The sequence below is a fragment of the Apteryx mantelli genome, chromosome 10 (genome assembly GCF_036417845.1).
Source record: "Apteryx mantelli isolate bAptMan1 chromosome 10, bAptMan1.hap1, whole genome shotgun sequence".
Taxonomy (NCBI): Eukaryota; Metazoa; Chordata; class Aves; order Apterygiformes; family Apterygidae; genus Apteryx; species Apteryx mantelli.
In genome coordinates this window covers 20,695,142-20,711,155 of record NC_089987.1, presented here as the reverse complement: position 1 = coordinate 20,711,155, position 16,014 = coordinate 20,695,142, and the positions used below count along the sequence as shown (strand labels likewise).

General features: G+C 38.8%; 1 protein-coding gene across 6 annotated transcripts in view; it reads right to left on the bottom strand.

Moving 5' to 3' along the window:
* Window positions 1–16,014, bottom strand: part of DUS2 (dihydrouridine synthase 2) — a 64,339-nt gene that overhangs the window by 47,712 nt on the left and 613 nt on the right. For 3 of the 6 annotated variants that reach the window (XM_067302617.1, XM_067302618.1, XM_067302614.1), the window contains exons 1-7: window positions 15,910–15,940; window positions 15,249–15,388; window positions 12,312–12,357; window positions 7,139–7,230; window positions 6,153–6,196; window positions 5,238–5,298; window positions 1,903–1,950 (exon numbers count right to left, since the gene is read on the bottom strand). In XM_067302617.1, the coding sequence (XP_067158718.1) occupies window positions 1,903–1,950; window positions 5,238–5,298; window positions 6,153–6,196; window positions 7,139–7,230; window positions 12,312–12,357; window positions 15,249–15,371 (414 nt within the window). In that variant the 5' untranslated portion in view covers window positions 15,372–15,388; window positions 15,910–15,940. Of the gene's footprint in view, window positions 1–1,902; window positions 1,951–5,237; window positions 5,299–6,152; window positions 6,197–7,138; window positions 7,231–7,888; window positions 7,955–12,311; window positions 12,358–15,248; window positions 15,389–15,469; window positions 15,856–15,909; window positions 15,941–16,014 lie in introns of those variants that run through there. The other 3 variants (XM_067302615.1, XM_067302616.1, XM_067302619.1) reach the window with 3 other exon arrangements.

Here is a 16,014-nt window from a genome sequence, read left to right as displayed (position 1 = left end):
ATGCATCATCCATTACAATTCAATTCCTGCTAGTATCCTTCACCTCACCTACTGGATGTACCACCATATAGGCCTCAAAAGATTGGGTTCTGGTTCCAGTTCTGTTGCCTGTATTGCTAACTGACTTTATGCAGATAACACTTATCTGATCCTGCTTTCTCTTTTGGAAAATAGAGATAATGATACAGACCTTCTCTAAAAATGTTTTAAGATAGAGACTTTCCCTTTGGCTGATGAGAGTAATAAATAGGTCTGGTCTATTCCATTTAAACTCTTGCCTGGCATGAGTGGATACTATCCACTTGCTTGACAGATGTTCCTTCCAGCCTGTTTCTTGACTTTTGAAGATTGTCTTCAAAAGGGAGATGAAATGGAGAACTTAATTTTCAGAAAGAATCCCAGCAACTCTTTCTTTACCCCATCATCACATTTTGTTCAGCATTACTCTGGAGATCTACATGCAACATACTTCTCCTGACATTAAGGAAAAGAGAAGCCCACCATCCAGACATCAACCAAGTAAGAATTACATACATATGCTTTGAAGACCTACATGGCATTCAAAAGTCATTGAATGACACTGGTTTTCACATGGAACACTAATGTAAAACACATCAGCCAGGACTGGTAAGCTGTCACATAATTAAGGGAGAACTGTGGTTGAGATTGACAGCAGTTACACTAAGGCTACACAGCAGCTCTCTCAGAGCTCTAACATGTATGCCATTAAAAACCGCAAAACTACTTGAAGGCTGTACCATGTTTATCACAAATTATCCTTTGGTATGATTAATAACGCTTCAAGTTGAAGAATGGTCAGTTCATACAGTTGGTTGACACTGCGGCTCTTGGTGTCAGGAGATTCTTACATTTGGCAAAAGGTTAACACAGGGTGATGGCTTTAACTGTGATGACATGCCGTTCTAATGGCATATCCCCAGAGAATGATGAATGACACAGAACAATCTGTTTTCCTGTTTGAGCTTACGATGAAGGGTAACTAAGCAATGGATCAGCTTGTGGGAACTAGAGAAGTCTGATTATCCTGCAAAGCTGAATGGCATTATCACAGTAAGAAGAAGGTTTTACAGAAGAAAGGCTGTCTCATCATCTTAGAAGGGAAAGGTGTGAACTGCAGAGGTCAAAAGTGACAAGCTGTCATTCAGAAAAAGTGTCATGTAGAGGAGTGCAGAAATTCTAGTCTCTTCAAAAGACTGACCTATACCAAAGAACCCTTAATACAAAGCACACTCAAAAGTGATCTAGAAATAGGGAGAGAAATGCATATGGTATGTAGTGTTTAGTCCAGATCTGCATACATTGGATAGTGCATGAAATAAAGAATGACTGCCTTGAAACATTTGCCATTGTGCACCACGATTCAGTTACTACTGAGAGGTGAACTCTTAACTAGAATTGCCCTCAAGAACTCTGAAAAAGGATACAGCAAGTGACTAAAAGCTGAGAGGAAGCAAGACTAAGTTCACAATCTACTATCTGAACTATGAAGTCTCACCTCTTAAAAAAGAGAGAAAATAAAAGAATTATATGCTGAGAATGTGCCTGGATACCCAGAGCAATGTCTGGATTCTGTTTAATCTCTGGAGGCTTATAAGCCTTTAGGAATATATATATAACTCCTCCCTCTGCAAATATAGCACCACATTGTGAAAGTTTTAAAACTGAAAAGGACGACAGTAGCAATTTCATAGTCCAGGCAATGACAAGAACTACTAAATCAGGAATATAATTTGTGCTTAATTTTAACATTCAAAACTGATTATTCCACTCTTTTACAAATCTGTCCTCTATGCATTCATTCCTGCTTCTAATAGAGCCACTACTTGAGCCCTGTACATTATATTTTCCAAGGCACTTTAAGACCCACAAGGTGATACTTACAGACTCTATTTTGTCAGGATCAGATAGCAGTGCTGCTCCCATACCTCCCTGGGAAAATATAAAGAAACTGTTACACTCTAGAAACATGAAAAATGCAAACACATTCGGCAACTAATAGCAGACCACAGCAAAAGTACAGTCTTAAGAAAAAAAAAATTAATGTAGGAAAAAGGCAGAATCTGAAATGCAGGAATGTAAGTCAACACTTTGGTGAAATAACACTTTTCCTAGAATTATATCAGAATAATTAAGCAGTAACTCAGGACATCAACTTGCTACTGCTATTTTCAGGATCAGACAGAATTTCAAAAAGCTGTTTTTAGCAACTATAATCATCTGTTTTCTACTCATTAAGTGACAGCAGAACGGATGTGTTGTTTTAGCATTACACACTGTGTTTGAGAGGTCTTGATGTCAGTAGTTTCTGTCATTACACTATAAACCTAGAAAAACAGTCTAATGCAAATTAAGTGGCTATATAAAACAGGAATTCTGAATACTGTAATAATTTTATTTAATAATCTGGCTGTTCTTTCTGTGCTATCTCATCTACACGCGTAGATCTTGAGGCCAACAGGCAACCATAAGAAATAAGTTCAGATAAGTATGAACTTGTTTGACCCAATATTACTGTCAGAAATTAACTATACACCAGCATTTGAATTTTTGATATTTCATCCCAGTACAGAATGAATCTTTTGGTGTTCTGTTCTTAATTATGATTTCTGTGGAAAGATAAAATCATTTTTCATGTAATTAGCTACAGTACAAAATAAAATAGTAAAGGCTAAAGAAAACATCACTGGAAATATCACTAAACCATTATGAATTTAATGACATGTCCTCTGCATGACTACAGTTTCTAGTTAATACCACTTTATCTCAAAAGTTATCTGGAAAAAAAAGAGAGCAAGTCCAGAAACAGCTGAACTTAACTATGTAGAAACATTTATATGACACAAAAAGGCTTCGGAACAAGGGGAAATTAAAATTTGAGTTTAAAAAGAACACCAACGATCTGTTTTCACCATATGCCATTTACTTTGTCATTTTCAGAAGTTATCATTGAAACAAAAAAGTTAATGGATTAAAACAGAAAAACCCTAGAAATGTATGTGGTAATACTATTCACAAGTCACATCAGATAAAATACATTAGAAGAAATTTAAGTCATTGTTTTCCAGAGTGCAAGCCAACCTACAAAACTAAAAGTGGTGAAATAAGAAATGTCCCCTATAAATTGATCCAGGCTATGCCTTTCTTGCGCCATCTCCTGGAACATTCTGTATTGCCAGATCCAGGCTGATCCTAGACCATTAAAGTGAAAATACTAGATATCTAAAAGGTGTCCAACATTCTTATTCTCATCACATGCTCCAAAGAAAACGCAATCTTTGTGATGGGAAAACAACAGTTATTAGGACCCTTTGGTTCTTCTGTTCCAAAACTCCAAGATGCAAATCTGTCCTCCTTCTATCTCATTACAGCATCATGGCCTAAAATAAACCCTTTTCCTTTTCAAGTAGTTTTATCATGAGAAATGTTCCATTACTGGAAGATACAATCCATTTAGACACAAGCATTCTTCTCCCTTGGCTGAAAAAGGAGGATGAGATGCTCTGTGGAGTAGGGTCTGGACAGTGTCGTGGTATCGTGCAAGGTACGGGCTTGTTCAGCAGTGTCAGCTTCGGCCTTTACTATTCCCTGTTTCAACAACATTGCTTTCAAACACCAAATATCTCATTTCAATTGGCTATGTCTATTCATGCACCAGTTACAATAAACTGCCACAAAAATTCTGTGTTTTTTCTACTGCCAAAGGGGAAGGAAGAAAAAGATTCACTTAGTCCACAGGCCATCTGGATTGATGCTTGGAAGCAGGGCAGATCTCAAGCTACCATTTACATTTGCCCCTGTGCTTTAGTAAGAGGACAGTAAAAAGCTTCCAAATATAACAGAAGGCCTAAGACACAACTAGGAAGTTGAAAGTATTGCCTATATGGATATATTAGTTTTTCTGTTTAAAGGGTGAAGTTATATCACAGTTATTTATGACAGAACTTGTTCCAAAGCTAGAAATGCCAATACTACAAAGAGATGAGGACAGAAAGTTTACAGGCAACAACCAGGCTTCTCCACTGGAATGAAGTTTTGAGTCTTCTGAGCTGAACGATGAGACACAATGGGCACAAACTGAAACACGGGAAATTCCGCTTGAATATAAGAAAACACTTCTTTACTGTAAGAGTGGTTGAACACTGGAACAGGCTGCCCAGAGAGACTGGGGAGTCTCCACCCTTGCAGATCTTCAAAACCAGCTGAACATGCTCCTGGGCAACTAGGCTCTAGCTGACCCTGCTTGAGGAGGGGGGTTGGACCAGACATCTCCAGATATCCCTTCCAACCTCAACTACTCCCTTATTCTTTGAAGTTCTTTTCCTTTGACAATAACCACAAATTTTCTCTAGCTATTTCTGCACAAACATCTGATATAAAGATGAAGCAACATGGCCTAATTTATTTATTTATACTTTATTTATACACTAATTGGCTTAACAGGGCTAACAGTCAGTTGGACTAATCTGTTTTAGCCATAAATGATACAGGACTAGCTTAGTTTGCATATGCTTGCCTAAAGATAGAGTTTTAACTGATCCACTCTCCTCCTAGTTAAAACTGATCCATACTTGAACTCAGCATTGTAAAGTTGTTGTGAATATTTACTTGCTCAGACACTGAACTGAAATACCTATTTTTTCTAAGACTAAGCAGAACGTATTTCACTCATCCAACAAATTAGCAACCTCAAGAAAAACATAAAACTAAATTCTGTAAGGCAGGATAAAATGAAGTTTTGAGTGCAGCATACAACACAGCCTGTCAGAATTTTCAGAATTCTAAATAAGTTTAGTTTTAACTTTGTACAATAATACAATTTAACAACCTTACTAAGGTGCATTCTTACTAAGGTGTCTTCTCAGTATTCAGCAATTGTCTTGAAAGAAAATCCAATCACCGCTTGCTCAGTGCTAAATGTCCACACTAACCTTTGCTTACAAACATCATAGATGCCTACCCACTGAAGGATATGATAGGTTTAATTACATGATCGGCCCTATTCTTAAGTGAGATTTCTATCATACTAGGTTATTTTACTGGACTAGGGCCATGACACCTTCAAGACACTGCTGTTTATCACAAAGACGAACAGAAGTATAGCCACATAAAGTTTCACTACTTCAGTTTGTTCAACCCAGAAAAGCAGAACATGTATTTTGCACTCCATGCCTCTAAGGAAGAAAAAGTTTATATAAGAGTAATTGAAATCCACTTACCTTAGTAGAATATTCTTTTGGGCAGCCCATGTTAATATCAATACCAGCTACATCACTCTCCCTGAAAGAAACAAAATGAACAACAAAAATGTATTTCATCATGTTAGAACAAGAAGCATGAAATACTCGTCTTGCCAGGAAGCCTGTTTCATTGTCATGGGGCTTAAATGACAATTTAAGGTTAAATTTCTATCTGAACTTCCAAATTTTTAGCTTCTCACTTATTTAAGTTAGGTACCTGTTTTAATGGTGGTCTGAACACCTGTCTGTCCACAAGTTTCAACTGCCAGTGCTGTGTGAAGGCTGCCATCACTGATCTAAAATATATTTGTACGGGATTAAGTCATATTCACCATATGTGAATATATCCACCACAGTAAATTCACCACTGTCACTAAAGCTAGTCATCTTAGTTTTCATCTATTTAAAATGGCAACTTTTTAAATTAAAAAAACACCTTTCAAAAGGTTTGAGAAGCACTTTTCATTTTTGCACAATACTTTATTGAGGGCTTCAAATCACAAAGAATAAAAGAGATTTTTAGGCATATTGGTCTTATTTCCAGGTATTGCAATACCCAGAGAAATTACAGATTGGAGAGATCAAGGACACACTGACTGCTCTAGTGAACAGCCAGCAATCCCAGCAAAGAAATTGTGCAGCAGCTGCTTTGAGAAAAAATTACTTTAAATAGAAGTTGCAGTACAGACAGTTTACATCATTATACCATTGGCTTTCTGCTGTGCAGCTCCTGCAACACTTTGACATACAGAATTTTTCTTGACTCTGTTAAAGGTCCTATCAAGACCTGTCTTGACCCTCTCCTAATCATTATATTTTGTCTTCCAGGATAATTCCTTTGTACAAAAAACTCAAACGCAGGGTAGAAAAGGGTGGGGGGAGGAGACGACTTACACAAGCTTAGCTACTGCCAACGCTCTTTCAGCATCTGCTGAACCCTGTTAGTGAAAGAAGAGTATATAGTTACAAAATAGTATCAAGTGAATAAAAACTGTGTTCACTTGCAGGTGTGTGTAACTGTATTTGCTCTAAACACTTAGTACACATAATTACAAAGTGACAGAGACCCATTCACAGCACAACAGATAGCAAAAACATTTAGCTAAAGCATGTATTAAGTTAACCACTGAATGACAATATGTGAGGCAGAAATGGACCTTGAGAGGTCAGTCCACCTTCTTACCCTAGAGCAGTATCAAATGTTCTTAGCCCCTTAGATATTTATTTATCCTGTTCTTAAGAAGCTCCACTGACAAGGACTCTACAGCCTCTACAAGAAACCTCTTCTGGTATTGTTATTACTATTGAAAAGGGTCCTTTCCAGTGTCTAATGCAGTCTGCACCGCTTTTCCCCTCATTATCTCATCCTACAGCCAGTGGACTGAAAGAACATATTATCACCCCTTTCTCTCTAGCAGCCTTTAATTATTTGTGCAATGTTAATACGCACACAGATCCTCTCTTATCTAGACTAAAGAATGCCATTGCTTTTAGTCTTTCGAGTGAGACTGTTCACAGTGCAAGATTTAAGAGTATGACCAAACATCAGTGTAATTTAGTTTTGGTACCTGTATATTTGGAATTTTAGCAAAGATATCTGTTAAGAAAACAAGGGGCTTTCATAGAGCACATGATTGATTCTAATCACCTCTTCTGAAAACAGCTGTATAGAGAATTTTTAATTTAGCTTGCCAGCTACATGCATACAAATAGACTAGAATTTCTGCAACACACTTGGTGTGAAATTATATCTCCACCTGAAACATCTGAGAATGGCTAATCTGCAATACAGACAGCTATTTAGACTTCGTTAAACCATGTAGTGCTGGCAACATTAATCTATGTTATTATCAGAAGAGTACCTCCTGTTGGTTTCTTACCATCTGAAAGACAACGCAGTGTCTCTCCCTTTCACAAGTTCTGAAAACAACTCTTTCATTAGGTGCAACAAAGTCCACTGTTTCGAGTACTTCTATATGAAATGAGAAACAGATAAAACAGAAAAAATAACATACAAATGTAATCATAAAGGAAGCCACATGATTATATAACTTGCATATAAATAAAATGCTAGAAATAACAAGACCCTACCTGCTACATGTCCTTTCTTGAACATCGCTGCTTCCCTCCCATAGTACCCCTTAAGCATCCCCCAGCCTGTTTGGTGGACAAGCAATACCACCAGAACAAGTCTGAAGATTAATCACCTGGTCCATCTTTGGGAAGGGAGAGGAGCGGAAAGTGGATTTGTAGTTGACTTCTCTTTCCCCATAGGGAAGAGAAGTCTCATCCCACTCAGCTGTTGTAAGCTTTGTGGAGGTCTCGAAGACACCCTTGTAAGAACTAGTCTGTGAAAAATCAAGTTAGGCCAGATATAGTCAATGGACCTCAAGTTAAGGAAAGAATGGCAAAACTGCAGATATCTTGTTTCCTTATCACAGTAGACTAAAAAGTGTGTATATTATGACCTCACAAACATTTTGAAGACTCATGTTTGAAAACTGTCTCCACTGCAGTGAAATTAATTGATTTCTTGGACATCATCAAACTTTTCTGGAAAAACTGCAAGGCTTTAAAGCTAATACTAGTAGCTCAGTTGAGGAAATTAGATTTTATATTAGCACATATACCTGCAAAAACCCTTCTTCTGCAAAAACAAGGGGTTTTTTGGTTTGTTTATTCGTCATTATGATGGCATACAAAGACATCAGAGAAGGAGAAGCTGGAGCTTGTATAAAGATACAGAGTTTGAGGAGAGTTATCTGTTAATCACAATTTCCTTGCTTGTCTTTGTAACCACATAAAACAAAAAGCTTTAACATTTTAAGCAATATACTGTAATTTTAATGTCCTGTCTATTCCACTTACTATTTTCTTTCACCTACTGTCAATAAGCATGATGTTGAAACATTAGTAATATTTTCCAACACTGATCCCATTTTTCTTAATAAAATGAGAAACAGATAATTCTACGAGCTAGAACTATAAAGTCTTTCACTTTACAAGGCCTATATTTGCCCATTCAGTGACCTGACTGACCTCTGTCAAAGAGTTAAAAATGAAACTCATTGAATCCTTGTAATTCAACTAATTCAGCAGCATATTTTTTCTGTCCTGTGCAAGTATTTTAATAGGTTACAATATATCACATACATTAGCAAATCTTAGTTTTCTGGGTTTTATATTCCTTTGAGCTAGATTATATTCCTCTAATTTGCTTCTTTCTAATTCAGGGAGAACAGCCTAATTCAACTACACTTTTTCTTAGAGCAGATCCATTTTGCTTTCAGTAGGCTGAATGTGACCTGGACAAAGGGACAGAGTGCACCCTCAGCAAGTTTGCTCATGATACAAAACTGGGAGGAGTGATTGATACACCAGACTGTTGTGCTGCCATTCAGAGGGACCTCAACAGGCTGGAGAAATGAGCCAAAAGGAATCTTATGAAGTTTAGCAAAGGGAATTGCCAAGTTCTCCACCTGGGGAGGAATAACGCAATGCACCAGTACAGGTTGGGGGTTGACCTGCTGGAAAGCAGCTCTGCAGAGAAGGACCTGGGAGTCCTGGTGGACAAGTTGACCATGAGCCAGCAATATGCCCTTGTGGCCAAGAAGGCCAATGGTATCCTGGGGTGCATTAGGAAGAGCATTGCCAGCAGGTCAAGGGGGGTGATCCTGCCCCTCTACTCAGCCCTGGTGAGGCCACACTTGGAGTGCTGTGTCCAGTTCTGGGCTCTCTAACTCAAGAGAGACATGGAGCTACTGGAGCAAGTCCAGCAAAGGGCTACTAAAATGATTAAGGGACTGGAGCATCCCTTTTACAAGAAAAGGCTGAGAGAGCTGAGACTCTTCAGCCTGGAGAAGGCTGAGGGGGGATATTATCAAATGTGCGTATATACCTGAAGGGAGGGTGTCAAGAGGATGGGGCCAGGCTCTTTTCAGTGATGCCCAATGGTATGCTGAGAGGCAAAGGGCACAAACTGAAACGCAGGAAGGTCTGTCTGAATGTAAGGAAAAGGTTTTTTTTACTGTGAGGGTTACAGAGCACTGGAACAGGTTGCCCAGAGAGGTTATGGAGTCTCCATCCTTGGAGATATTCAAAAGCCATCTGGACATGGTCCTGGGCAACGTGCTCTAGGTGACCCTGCTTGACCAGGGGGGTTGGACAAGCCGCTCTCCAGAGGTCCCTTCCAACCTCAACCATTCTGTGATTCTGTGAACAGCATAAGCTTCAAGCAAAGAATTCCCCTTCTTCTGTCTTCACCTTGCTTTGCAAAATGCCCTTAGATACTAAAAGAATGCCAGAGTAATCAACAAAACACTGTGCCAGTTGCCACAGGAACTGACCCAGAGAGTTTGGAGTTGCAACTGAAGGTTAGTGGACAATACTGAGAGGTTTAAGTGGCTTAGTAAGAATTTACTACAGCCTGAAAGCTTGAAAACAATTGTGCATCTAAAAGGAACATTTTGACTATTACTGTTTGCTGCAAAATGTAATGTAAACTTCCAGCCAATAATTTGTTAATACAAAGACCAGCAAATTTCAAAGTTAAGTTGGAATGTCAATAAATTTGGTTATGCAGGAGTCACTATCATGCAGTCAGCTAGCAGATACCACTTACACCATCCAAATGTTCCTTTTTATAAATACAACTAGAACAGACTGGCAGCTGGTGTTAACAATCAAAGAAATCTAACATATTAGTTTCCAGGAAAAGCAATGGGGTCCATATTTTAAAAAGAAAAAAAAGAGACTCAATGTTAACCAAAGCACACTAATGCATCACAAGAATATCTAACCTCTGTGCCACTGTAATCACCATTTTTATCTGATATCTGATGAAACTACCAATATCCCTATACTATTTTGGGGCAGATGAAGGGTCAAATGGTGCTCTGCACCCTTCACACTTCAGTTAAATTTCAGTCCTCTGTGGATAAAAATTTTTTAGATTCAAACCACATCTGCTTTTAGAATGCTCAATAAGCCCTTCCACTCTAACTTAATAGAGGCCAAGGCAATCGTCCATAGGATTATCTTAATTATAACAAAGAATAGATATCTCTGTGGGTTCTTTACATCTTTCCTTATGTCTGGCTCCCGCTTTGCTTCCTCAAACTTTCTCTGCATGTTCTTTAACACTTATGTGGATAAAATCTGAAAGCCAGATAAATCAGAGCCAAAATGCATGAGGTACTGGTAAGGACTAGATATCACTACTTTGGTTATAGATGCTGGAACTAAAAATGGATCTACCTCATGTCAGCCATCTTATTTTACTCAGACTATTCAGTAAGAAACACTAAGAAAATTCCAACTATTCTGCTGTGTGATTCCTCCACACATCAAAAAATGATAAAACATGCTTTCTTGGTCATGCTATATCACTGTTTTCTATGAATCACAGGCCCTTCAAACAACATAGAGATGGCAATTTTTAACTTTCAAAAGTACTATTCTGAAGATTACTGTTAAGAGTCCCCTTAAATTATTTCATTGATAGAATCAACCAGTTAGTGCAACCTCCAGTGGATGATCAAGCACGTATTTCAAGATGGATTCTAGCTACTTGTTTCTGAAGAAAATCAAACTAATCCCTGAATAAAACTTCTGCTTAAATACTTGTAAATCAGAAGATTAAGAACATAAGCAGTACAGCTTATCAGACCACTCAAAAAACCACAGTGAGGGGAAAGCTCATTTAACACTAAAGAATTTTAATAAGTAGCAATAAAACATATAACAGGTATTTAACATAATTATATGAATCAAGTAGTAGAGAATGGAAACATCCATTAAGTTTTTAAATTTTAAGTGCAAATAAAACACATCTTAGTTTGAAACTTCTGCTTGACACAGCTGCCTATCCTTAGCAGAACATGTTCAACAAAATGAAAGAACTACAAGGCCAATGCTGTCTATAGAATTTAATGAGTGATCTTAATCCAACAGGTTTTCAAAAGAAACTTTCCCTTTAACAGAAATCTTTTCTGAAAGAGTTCTGATATTTTTTGACCTAATATTGCCAACCTAATTTGTTCCCACAACCTTAGTCTGATGTTCCCCATTTCCCTCTTCAAACTCTTGTCTTTCTATTCCCCCTTTCTTCTATTTTGTCACTGAAAGGGGGAAATTAGGTCTTAATATTTCAGTCTGAATCAGTTAAATAATTGTGTGTGACACATAAGAAAATAATTTTGGGATAAAAATCTTATCAGTCAAGTTTCAGATGGGTGGGCTTGTTTTAAGACTATGGGATGAGTTGCCAATCAGTACTGCATAACTACCAAGTCCTATCCACCAATGGGCAGTGCCCTCAAGGAGAACAAACGGAGGATGTCTGACTCTATGAAAAGCAATGTTAGAACCAACTCAGGGCAGACTAGAATTAATGAAGGAAAAAACTCCAGAAAAAAAGGAAATATATACTCATCTGTGTGTGTGTGGGGGGGGGGGGGAGAGCTCCTAAGAAGGAAGCCTGTATGAAGATGGATTTATAAATGACTAGCCCTACACAAAGAAAAAACAGCAGATAAAACACAGTGGGTATATATGATTCTTAGTAGACAAAGACACTTTGTTTTAGACCTCTGAATTTTTACTACAGAAATCTAGAAATAGGTCAGAAACCTGTTGCTTTAGAAGACAAGCTAGAGTGAGGGAAAAGTTAGAGCAGCAAGTATGCGAAAATTCTAGATATGGTGGGGAAGGAAGGAAGACCATGTGTTAGGATCCAAAGAAGAATACCAAGCTGTCAGTTACTAATCTATTAGCCCTATCCTCCAAAAAGGTTTGTGGTTTTCCTGAGGGACATTGGCTAAACTATTGAAATCCCTTAAGAAGGGAAACTGAAGGTGGGAAACTGCAGAGCAGCAAACAGGTGTAAGGTAGGTCTTAAAAAACTTACTCTAGCATCTAGTTGCTGTTCAAGGAGGTTATATGTACTGACACCTCATTGTAATCACTATAAAATTATTTCAGAAAATTAATTATTTTTCTTTTTACTAGAATAAGAGAATGCTTAAAGATATTAACAAAAAGTGCTATACTTGCCATTTACAACCCTCTTACACTGCAGCATCTTTATGTCAATCAGCTCCTGAGAATAAAGAATAAAAATAGCTGAGTAAGTTGAAGTATGTAAGCTACCCAGTTCTTGATAATTGTCCCATTTTATTTAACAAAAATAACCATCTAGAGATACCAAATATCAGCTATAGAAAAAGAATGCAAATGAAGAGTTTAATTACACAACAATGCTCAACTAAAGCTTCAAAACATGAACAGAAAGATGAAGCGTTTATACAGTTCTAGAAGAAAAGTTTTGTTCAAACACCTGTCTAACAAGCTGGAAACTAAAAGCAGGATGAATTATCAAGAGTGGAAAGGGAAGACAACTCAATGTTACAGTGACAGGACTTCCTCAAGAATTGATCTGGATTTGTACTGGCCAAATACATAAGGGAACAAAACAATAAGATTAGGTTTTAAGATGTCATTACCTTTATCCTAAGATCTTAAGGGTTCTCTGTATTTGTTAAAAGACAAAATGAAACTTTGTGTAGAAGTTTACTGAAGAACTTAACACATATTCATAATTCTTCTAGAATTTATGGGTTTCCTTTAGAAGAAACCCAAATACCAATCTGCATATATTAGCTTAACTTCAGAGTTAAGAGGACAACATTTGAGTCCTTTTCTCAAACGTTATCTCCTTGAGTACAGGTGAGCTTTAAGTCAAACTTACTCCCCTTATTTGGCAGAGGGATACATCTTGAGCTAATATAATAGTTAGCTGCTGAAATAAGTACACAGTTGTAAATTCAACTGTTACAAAAACTGAGAAATAACTTGCCACAGTGTTAACTAACTGAAGAAATTCAGGTTACTGCAGACTCTCTATTTTGGCAAATAAGACAAGACTCAGTCTAATCTCAATCTGCTTGCATTATACTACAGATCTTACTGGAAGTGCTTTTAATTTAACTTAAAATTTTAACTAACACTCCTCATCTGGTACTGTTCATGGTAAGTTCTGAAACAGCTCTGAATTCTGAAATGTTACAGGGATAAGAGGATAAATCAGAAAATGAAGTTTAACCACACAGAACTGAAGCTATGAAACGTATTTATCTATGCTGCTCTGTTGCCAAGTAACCACAGTGTAATTGCCTAAAATATGTTTTGATTTTATATTATCTAGTCGGTTCTTAAAAATAAACACATAGTAAAGTTTCCCTGATAAAATGTATTAAGACAGAGACCTAACTGCTCTCTAACTACAAAAATTAATCCATGACAAAGGTGTCTTAGATTTCCTGTATCTTTATAACACTAGCAATGTGAAAAAGAGAAAGACAACGTAGGAGACTTTATTTTTGGTGACACAATAAAAACTGCACCAAGTTTTTGGCTAAAGGAATAACTGGCACACTAAGAGTTTTGTTACATTCTGCAACTTGTTAAGTTAATTTGAGAGCCTCTTCTTTTGAGATACTGTTTTTCTGGGATCATGGCAAGAAACGTGTGTGCAGCAAGGGGGAACGTATATGGATATACAGTTTACAGTGCTGGATTAAGCACCTTCACACACGCCATGACTTCAGTCATAAGCATAAGGTCTTTGTGGGTTGTTGTTTTTTTGTTTGTTTTTTCAAAAAAAAAAAAAAAACAATAATTCCTACATGACTCTCTTCACTTAATTTCCTACACAATGGTCTTGTCAAATTTGTGGTTAGTGAAACCCAGTAGCTGCTCAGTAATGAGGGTCTTGGTTACTGGCAAGAAGGATGTCTTATCCATAGACTTGGTATAAGAGATACTGGAAGCTCTCTCCATAATTTTATGTTTGTGGTTCCTCTATATATGATTTACAGTTGGCCTCTTAGAGGATTAAAATATATATATTCTGACTTAATCCAATGTAAAGGAAAGAAAAGTTCAGTATGAAAGTGGAAAACTGTCAAAAAAACTTCCCACCTTATTACCTCCAATTTTCATGACACCCAGTGATAACTGTTCTATTGGATTTTGAGATTTCTGAATCAATCAGCAATAGCCACTCTTTCAAATGGAGCAGATCAGTGATTCAACTAATTAAACTACATTTGTAATTCTAGAAGCTAGAGACAAAAGCTGACCTGTGGCCAAGAACTAGATAAAAACAGAATGTTGTCTCTCTAAGAGCTAATCTAAGATCCTCTCTTTTCCCCGAAAAGAGAAGTGAGCATGAGAGAAATGACATCTAGATTCCTAAAGAATACCTGAAATGCCAGATTCTGACTGACAGTTCCTTTCAGCCCATTCTAGTGCTGCAGATCAAACATTTTCCAGAAAGGTTAGTATTTAAGTCATTAGAAAGGTCAGTATTTAAGCCACATTTACATTATATCTAATTTCACACTGAAAATTTGGCCAAGTTATATAATCACTACCAGCATCTGCATTTGAGAAAACCTAATAATATAATTGATGGGAAAACAGGAATACTGATGCACTGCAACAATAAGAACAGTAAAGACAAAGCACCTCGAGTCAGAGTCCTACCAATAATAGCTGCAGCAAACAGTAATCTCGTCTTCAAATGGTTTAAGAAAAGTGGTCAAACAGCAATGAAAGCTGCACTGCAAGATGTATGGATGCTCTGGGGTAGCACAGAAGAACTACATGGGTGACAGGGTAGGTCAGTCAAAGACTACCTTCAATGCTAGGATTCTGCTTCAAAAAGCAACAGTAGAATTTAAAGAAATTGTTATGGTGAGTGCTTTGGCTAAGTGAATGGAAATCATGAAGTAGTCTTAAAATACAGGTCTGCCATAATTTGAGCAGTGCTCAAAGGGAGATATCTCAAGTTGCAGAGATTCTCCTTTCCCTGTTTTTCTAGTGAAAGGTATACGTAAAAAGGAAAAAGTGTTACAATAAACAAATCCTTTGAATTTTTTATTAATCATGTCCTCAGATGAGATTGCTTCATCTGCTCATTCTTCATACCTCACAGTACACTATATCAGCACCATAATCCAGAGCAAGAAGACGCATTGGTAACGTTCCAACTCGCACCATTGGAGCCAGGATGCTCTTTCCTCTGAAACACAGAGGTGTGTTCACAGTCATTCCTGTTGCAGAACTATCTGAAACAGAAAATCAAAAAAAAAGGGGGGGAGTGGGGGGGGAAGAAGTTACGAAACACCGTTTCCTCACGCTAAACGTACAGAACTTTCTTCCACGGGTGGGCGACGCTGCGTCCCGAGCAGAGCCCCCTCAGTCTGCCCGCGGTGATTCATTAGCTCGCACGCCGGCGACTCGGCCGATGCTCCCCCAGCTCTCGCGGCCCTTGGTGCCGGCTCCGCGGGTCCCGAGGGCGGCTGTGCCCCTTTCCCGGCTCAGGGACACCCCCCGCCGCACTGCCTTCCCCCGCAACGGGCGAGGAGCGCCGGGCGCGCCCTGCCAAAGCCCTTCGGGGCCGTTTTAGCTCCCTCCGCACCCGGAACAGGGGGGCGCGCAGCCGCCAGCTGAGGGGCTGCCGGCGGGGAGAGGCGGCCGCGGCGGGGAGGGGCCGCGCGCCTCAGGTAACGGCCGCGCGCGCCCCGAGGTGACGGCTCCGCGCCCCGAGGTGACGGCCGCGCGCGCGCCCCCCGCCCTCGGCGCTCACCCTCCTCGCGTGACTACGCCGCGGCTCCGGCTGGGGGGGCGGACGGACACGGCGCCGCCGCCGCTGGTCGCGTCATCAGGCGGCGCCGCCGCCGCCACGTGAGTG